This window comes from Gekko japonicus, unplaced genomic scaffold (assembly GCF_001447785.1).
Source record: "Gekko japonicus isolate JY-2015 unplaced genomic scaffold, Gekko_japonicus_V1.1 scaffold47, whole genome shotgun sequence".
NCBI lineage: Eukaryota > Metazoa > Chordata > Lepidosauria > Squamata > Gekkonidae > Gekko > Gekko japonicus.
Genome location: NW_015165235.1, coordinates 468,085 through 476,813, shown reverse-complemented (window position 1 = coordinate 476,813; position 8,729 = coordinate 468,085). Strand labels below are relative to the sequence as shown.

Below are 8,729 nucleotides of genomic sequence, written 5' to 3'. Positions count from 1 at the left end.
GGGGAAATCAAGCCAAGGGGTGGAGGGGGGGTGGAGGAGACGGGGGGAACCGGCGGGATGGGGGGGGACTTACCTCCTCCTGCTGCTTCCTCTTCTTCCTACTCGGTGTGGAGCTCCCTCCCCCCCTCCCACGAGTATCACGGGTCCGCCCCTTGTTTCCCATAATTCCTAGAGAGTATAGCATATGAATACGTGAACCTGGTTTATACTGATCCAGACCATTGATCTGTAAAGATCAATATGTCTTCTGAGGCTGACAGTGGCTCTCTAGGATCCTACGGGAGGGGGAGGGGCGCATCTTTCATATCACCATCTATCTGGTACATTTAACCTGATGTGCCGGGGACTGAGCCTGGGAACTTGTTCATTCCAAGCAGATGTTCTACCACTGAATGGCCTTTCTTAGCATGAAGAGATATATTTGGATCCTCAAGCCAAAGGAAATGCTAAATTACATGCCCTTTTGTGGGACTCTTAAAGGAACTGGGAACCTTAAACCAGGATTGATGTATGACCATTATAATAATCTGACAAGTCACAGGATCAACCTGATAGCTAATGATGTGCTTTTATTTTGAAACTGAATGTATTTTCTTGCATAGTTAGAAAGGACAGGAGCAAGCACCTAAAACCAATTTTCAGAACATGTTTTGCGGGCATTTGTAGAGTTCAGCAAAGCTTATTCTGCCGTGATGAAGTTGTTCAGTCTGGTAATAACTGCTTGTCTCAGAATATTATCACGAGGCTGATTTAATTAATGTTTGAATAGAACTTGGGAAGAGGTATGTGCTAAGTGTTTAATTATATTTCAGTGATTGTTTAGTAAGTGATGCTAGAAATATCACTTTTAACCTGAAAGGGCAGGGAATTTCTGATCTAAATAATGCTTATTTTTACTGATACAATCTTTAGGCCATTTCAGTAGAACAATAGAGTTTACAGCCTTTGGGGTGTTATCTAGGATCATGTGTATGCAATTCAACTAAGTTCTTTTCAGACACTTCCTATCAGCTGCTCTCTTCGCTGAGCACCTAGACTGGTTCTTAAATTCCCTTGAGTTTAAAAAGCAATTTGGAGATTTGGTGTTGACACCTAAAAAGGGGCGGGGGGAACGGACGACATCTAGTGCTGATGAGCTATTTTATAAGCGTGTTTCTCTTTCCGTGGATCTTCTTTCCAGACCCTCAAACTGCCTTTTAAACTTCGAGAACCTTAAAAACCTATTTGCAAGTTATGGATGCTGCTTAATAGGCAATGTCTCAAAATAACTGTACAAACTCCTTCACATTGTACCTATTGTTTTCTTTTAATATGTAATAATACTGAGCATTTTTATAGCACTTTAGAGCGTTCAACGCACTTTGCATGTATTATCTTAACGGTCTTTCCAATGACTCTATAAAATAGGTTAATACTATTGTCCCCATATTGAAGGTAAAGGGATGAGAGACAGAGCTTCCTTAAGTATGCCTCTGTGCACAAGGACCTCACTTCTGAAGAAGATTTCAGCCAGGGGCTTCCTCATTCATGCTTCACCATTACACCAGCTCCCAGTGGGGATCTTTTTGGGCTCACGCTTATCTCCTATCTAATTCCTTCTGGGCAGAGGAAACTAATGGTTGCTGATATGATTATTTCTAAAGCACTGCTTTGCAAACACATGTGGACAAAAAAGGTGTTCCCTTTATATTTTCAGGTTAACATCTCTAACTTCGACATAGTGATGGAATCTGATGAAGGAACCTTCATGCCAACTGGTCTGGCTTTCACTGGCAGTGATAAGGCTCGGAATATCATGAAGGAGATCGTGAAATTGCTGCAGCCTATCAACGTTACAGGTGTCTTTGAAGAGGGCGGAGGGACAGACATTAGTTACTGGATACGAGATGGGATACCAGGTGAGATTTCAGAATAAGTTTTGGAAATGGCTGAGTTGCCCTGCCCTTTCCCATTATTTCCTGGCAAGTCTCCTTTTGTAGCAGCCCAGTGTATGACGTCATTTTTCTTGAACTGCACTTGATCAGAAATTAAATGTGTATGTATCCCAAGGCTTGGCTGCGGTGGCTCAAGTGGTTAAGACGCTGAACTGCAGGCTGTGGAAGGTCAGTAGTTCAGCAGTTCAAGACCCGGGTGCCGCAAGACAGGGTGAGCTCCTGTCTCTAGTTCCAGCTCCTGCCAACCTAGCAGTTCGAAAGCAAGAAATTGCAAGTAGATAAATAGGTACCACTTCGGTGGGAAGGTAACAGCGTTCCGTGCACCTTGGTGTTTAGTCATGCCGGCCACATGACCACGGAAACGTCTTCGGACAGCGCTGGCTCTTCGGCTTTGAAACGGAGATGAGCACCGCAACCCTAGAGTCGGATTCGACTGGCTTTCGAGCAAGGAAACCTTTACCTTTACTATCCCAAGGCTAACGTACAGAAGCTTGGCCATAGTGGCTTGGATCTGGCCAGCTTTTTCACCTTTTCGCCCAGTTCCCCTTTGTACTCCACCCCCATCCCCCAAGGCTTTTGTCTGTGGAAGGACCGTGTCCTTTTTTGGGTGGTCAGAGGAGGACCCTGTCTCCTTTTTTCCCCAGTGGAAAAGCTGGCTGGATCCAACCTAATGTATTCGTGAGCTTCTGTTTAAGAAAGGTATAGTTGGTGATGCATGGGGAATATGCCTACAATCTTCTTTTAGTCTTTAGAGTTGATAATAATCTTTTCTAGTACAGTGGATTATATTAGCAGAGTGTTCTCTCTGTCTGAATTGAAAGGGGCCTGAACCCCAAAATAACACTTTCCTCCCAGATGTGAAGTTCAATGTACATGACAGTGGCTGGCCCCAGGAGTTTGTCTCCATCCCTTAGCTAGATGACACCCCTACCACAAGACCTTCCGTCCTTCACATGGAAGTATCTGCTGGTCCCACTCCTTGCCCAAGCTGCAGCAGACAGGATACTCAAGCAAAGCACATGCCTAGCTTTTGCCAAATCTCAGCGAATGACTAAGTATTGTGACATTGTAAATATTAGGGAAGGTGGGTTGTCTGACAACTTAAAAGTACCAACTCTCTCAGAGAGCTTCTGTTGCTGTAAATGGCATCCTGCTCAAAAGAGGAAGTTATATGCGCATCTTGGAATGGTTTTCACGCTCCGCTGAGCTGTGAGAATATAGCAAGCCAGTGAATAGTTATGGTACATAATACCACAGTCGTTTAACTGAACGCACTGCAACAGCTTCCACGATGATATCCAATTTAAACATGCCATGAAGTGTTGACACTTCATCAATTCAGTTTAAATATTTTCCTGAAAATTCACTCAATTAATTTGATGCCTGTGTGATGCTTTAAAAAAAAAAAGATATTGGGATAATTTTTAGGAGCCTTTTTTTTTTTTTGTCACAAACCTAGTAATAGGAGTTTCATTCTCTTGTAATTGATTTCCTCACTGTGTTCAGAACCACAACTTTTGGATCTGGTATCGGAAACCACTGTCTCTGCTTTTCGGGCACTGACAGCCCAGCATTCCCTTTCTTACAACTATTTTATCCTAGGATCTCTGGATTTATACTATTTTTAACCAGTTTTGCTTTAATTGGAACACTGGTTTATAATTCTTTATGAGAGCTAGCTGTAAATGGATGGCTTCTTCAGATTTACAGAAATGAAAATGGTGGTTTAGAACAAGCTGCTTCTGGCATGAGTGGACCACAGTAAGAAGGCAGAAGGAAAGGCCTGTTTCACAGGCAGAGCGTTGCCTGTGGTTCTTTGGAAATAAGCCATTGCTGAATAATGGATGCCTGCTCTGCTCTGAATTCATCACTGAAGTTTACACACAGGCAACATTTTGATGCAGAAACCATTTGCTTTAGAGCAAGTGACTTCACTGCTGCCCAAAGGACACTGTTTAACAGATTGACAACCCTAAACAGGTATTCCCAGAATCCAGCTTAAGTCTATTCAAAGGGGTTTACTGGAAGGAAAATGTTCTCTGGATGGCACTGTGAGAGGCCTGAAGGGGCCCGGCATTTTGTGAATAGTTGCAGATCTCTTTATAAAAAGGTGATCTTTTTTATATAAAAGCCGAAACAATACTCTGTTCTTAATTGTATCCAAGTAGCCCTGGATGTATACATATGGGTGGTCTTTTCCTCTCCAGAAAATGCAAACCAAATGCAGTCTGGGTGAAATAAAATCAGCTGAATCTGTCTTTTGATTTCTGTTGGAGCATCGTTCCTGAGAGAGAGAGACTTAGCTTTATTATATCATAATCATCTTCAATCAATTTCCTTCAGTTTGTCTTTTATTTCTGAACTTCAGTTGCACAGAAAGCATTTTTATTGCCCTGCACATATGTTCTAACCCACAGGCTCAGCTCTGTTCCTGCAAGGAGAACACAGATGCTGCACATGCAGCAGTAAAAAAAGTCTTTCTTTCTTGGTATCCTTGGTAGGAAAGGCTTGTTGCGATCCCAGCTAGACAAACATTCTAATTGTTTCCGCAAATAAACAAGGCATTCATTAGGTGCAAGGAAAAGAAGCTCCTTCTTTTTGTATCAATCAGACAAGTGCTGAAGTAAGACAGCTCTTGAAAGAATCCCCTACTAGATCACCAGCTAACCATCTAGAAGGACTAATCCTTTCTATCATAGCTTTGGGAGTCACGCCCCCCCCCTGAAAGGGAACTTAGTAGTTATTTATTTATTTACTGGAAGAATTATATTCCACCTTTTGGCCTGTTAAAGGGAGCTTGAAGTGGCTTGCAAACTGCTTTGTAAAACAGGCACAATGTACAAACAATTAAAACCAAGACAATAAACTGTCAGCAGCGATGTCATAATAATCACCAATTACCAAGGGCAACTCCAGGAGATTTGGGGATGGAGCCTGGGGAGGAGAGGGACCTCAGTGGGGTCCCCTGCCCAGAGCATCCATTTTCTCCTGGGAAACTGATCCCTGTAGATGAGCTGTAATTCCAGGAGATCCCCAGGTCCCACCTGGAGGCTGGCGTCCTTACCCAGCTAAGCCCAACAAGATTAGTAATTAATGGGTGACGTTTTTCTTTCCATAAAACTTCTGAAAGCATTATTAGGCTAATGACTGGCAAATTGTGGTGAAACAGACTTACTTGGCTTAGCTGCCCAAAACTGAGCTGATACAATCGTACTTTGAAAAACGTAAGCATTGCTGGTTTGCAGAGAAGGCTGTAGACGGTTGGCTGCAACTGATAGATCTTTGTCCAGGCATCTGCCTGCTAATAATGAGTTTGCTCAAAGTGCTGCACAAAACTTGATAATGTAAAAGGTGAGTGCTTCATTGATGTATGAACAAGGCTTTTAATGCTCAGCATCTCCGCTTTCCAAAATGAAACTGCTGTAGCAGGAAAGCACGATAGTCACATGGTCCGTTCCCTAGGTTTTTCTGCTTGTAGCAAAAGCCTGACTTCAGCCAGTCCTGTTAAATGGCTGTAGCCTCCTTCACCCACAAGGAGAAGCTATTCAGCATGATTTCTCATCCTGAGTGAGAGGTGCCAACAGGAAAAGGGAATCTAAGTTCTATGGAAGGAGCTACTACACCTTCTCAGTGTTCTCACTTTCCAGCAGCTAGGGAAATGAAGGTCTGATTGCCTGGAGTGGTGAGTGGCAGCAATAGAGTGATTTCCTTTTAACAGGAGTTGTGGGGGGAGGCGTTCATGCTATACTACAGGCCCATAGCCAACTTTTTTTGTTCAGAGGGCATTTACATTTTAAGGGGGCAGTTAAATTTGTTGTTGTTCAGTCGCACAGTTGAGTCGGACTCTTCGCGACCCCATGGACCAGCTCCCGCCAGGCCCTCCTGTCTTCCACTGTCCTCTGAAGTTGGCTCAATTTCATGTTCGTTGCATCGATGACACTGTCTAACCATCTCATCCTTTGCCGTCCCCGTCTTCTTTGACCTTCAATCTTTCCCAGCATCAGGGTCTTCTCCAGTGAGTGCTCCCTTCTCATTTGGTGGCCAAAGTTAGTTAGTTAAATTAATCCGAATGCCTGTCTTTAAAGGGGGAAGCTCCAAGCTTGTTTCTAGCCCTTCCTTTCAAGGAACAGGGCAGTGAGCACGCCAGTTCCTAGGAAAAAAAACAGGTCAGAGGGCACTTAATTGCCTTCAGAAGATACTTAAATGCCTTTCGAGTTTCTTTCCACAAGGCAAGAAAGCTTAGAAGGGGACTCAAGAGTGGTACCTTCAATACATCTCCAACAACCCCCCTTTCCACTAGCCCAGTCCCGCTATATACCACCTAGGTCATGGTGAGTCTTTCAAAAGCATTCCCATGAGCCTTTGGGAAACATGCAAATCAACTTGAGCTGTCTTTTCCTAGGTCCCATGATGCCACGCCCAAATTCCACAATGGGAGGGAGAGGGAAGCCTGAGGGCAAGCTGCTGTGCTCCCACCCTTGCTGCTGCCAGCAGCAGGCAACCGGGGGGGGGTCTCTCCTCAAAAATAAGGTTTCTGGCATGGCTGTTTGTGTGGCAGGGCTTTTAGTTAAGGGGGTGGGGCCCCAAAATGCCCCACTGTAGCTACGGGCCTGCTATACTATCTGCCCAGGAATTGTCTACTGCTGAACTGAGTGATTGCTTGGAGTGCCAGGCATAGGCACAGGGGTCGATCGGCCATTAAGGCCACCAGGAGAAGTCCCAGTGGGCCAGTAGCAAATGAGCTGAGACTCGCTTCATGCAGGGTGGCAGCCTTGGCCCCATGTAGGGCAGGTGTGAGCCCACGACGTATGCGAGCCAGGTGCGAGCTGCTGCCACAAGCCAGCCCCTCACAAGGTGGACGGGACCTGCTGCTGCTTCCGCAAGCCAGCAATCTCCAGTTGTGTGAGGCAGCTGTGCACCTACTGTTCCTCCCTCCCCACCTCCATGGGGGGGGGCAGGCCCTTTTCCAGGGCTGTTTTTCCCTCCCAGGACTTCTGGAGGCATCTGACCTGGGGAATGAGCTCTTCCTCGCTTCCAACACCCACTCAGCTTACTAGTGATTAGAGGCTTTTTGAAACATTTTCTGCTGTAGCAAATTGTGTTTCCATAAGGCTGTCTCTTTGATTCCTGTTCCAGCATTTATTTTATTTATTTATACCCCATATTTCCTCATGGTTTAAGGCAGCTTACGATATCATCAGCTTGCTGTGTTTCTTTTGGTTTTGGGGGGCTACTGGGTAGGGTTGCCGATTGCCCAGTGGGGGTGGGGGATTCCCTGATTTTGTGGCTCCTGCCCGCCACCAGCCAGCTGGCCAGCAGGAGGGAATGCCCCCCCCCAACAGCAACGTTGCACATGATGTGCCTGCATCACCTGGAAGTGACATCGGCGCATCGGTGACATCAGAGGATGACGCTTTGGATTTGGGGCAAAACTCTATGGTTTGGTGCCTATTTTGCCATAGAGTTTTGCTCAAAATCCAGAGCATCACCCCCAACATTGCCGACATACCGACATCACTACTGGGTGACACAGGCACATCACATGCGACGCCACTGTTTCGGGGGAAATGGGGGGTGGGCAATGTCACTTCCCAGTCCCGGAATGTCCTCCCTATCCCCCTCCCGGTTGGCAAAAGGGACCAGTGAACTGGGACAAAGTGATAGATCAAGATAAAGGTGGCTAGCCATGTTAGTCTGTCTGTAGCAGTAGAAAAGAGCAAGAGTCCAGTAGTACTTTAAAGACTAACAAAATTTGTGTCAGGGTATGAACTTTCAGCTGTATCTGAAGAAGTGAGCAGTGACTCACTTGCTCTTTTCTTTCGGGACACAGTGAAGGAGACTTTGCATTCTCTCTGCGGGCACCTCTTGTGTCTGTTGTGGTAATTTTGCTACTAGAGGGGGAAGTTTCGGGGTTTTGCAATGTCATACTTAGGCCCCAACTGCCATAATAATGGGCTAGAGAACTGCTGCCTCTTTGAAATGATCCGACCATTGTGTGTTATATTATTATGCCTCTCCATCCGCATCCCTGATTTGCTGGAACATGGCTCAGTGGTGACGTTAGTCACGGGGACAGCGTGCTATGAGAGATCAGCTTCTCCAATGCCAAATACACACACACTAAAGTTAATTTCTGTGGTCAGGCAGTCGGCTTCTGGGATCATGTTTTTGTGGGTGTTTTCCCGGTAACACCTGAACTAAGTCCAAGGCCAGTTTATTTAACTTTGACATCAAATAGCCATGTTCAGAAACACGTTTCTGCCAGTAAATGTTTTTGGACGGGGTCACAAAAGCCTAGCTCAGTCACGACTTTCTTGGCATCTTCTATAGAATTGCTACAGAGACCAAATGTAAACTTTGCTTTAGATTATAAAAAAGTGGACATACAGATGGATGCTTAATAAAATAAAAGATCCGCATAGTACCAGACATTGCTTTAGGGTTGCCTGCTTAATATTCACCATTTTTAAAAAAGTGTTAGATATTTATTTATTTAAACTATTTGTACTTCATCTCATCTCCTCAGACCCAAGGCAATTAACAACAGCAGCAAGGAGATGAAAACATCACAAGAGTCCAGTAACAAATGAAAACCAACCCATAATTAGTACTTAACCCCCCCACACCAAAGTTCCCTCTAAGCTGGAGGATGGGGGCACCTCCTTCAGGCGTCCATAGAATTGGACCCCCTGGTCCAATCTTTTTTGAAACTGGGGGGTTAAAGAGAAGTACCAGCAGCTATGCTGCAAATCTGGTGCCTCTACCTCAAATAACAGCCCCTCCAGAGCCCCAGAC

General features: G+C 45.2%; 1 protein-coding gene across 1 annotated transcript in view; it reads left to right on the top strand.

Moving 5' to 3' along the window:
* The window catches only part of CPQ (carboxypeptidase Q), a 245,742-nt gene that overhangs the window by 182,817 nt on the left and 54,196 nt on the right, over nt 1–8,729 (top strand). The window contains exon 8 of the mRNA XM_015409855.1: nt 1,697–1,898. Coding sequence (XP_015265341.1) covers nt 1,697–1,898 — 202 coding nt within the window. The remainder of the gene's footprint in view (nt 1–1,696; nt 1,899–8,729) is intronic.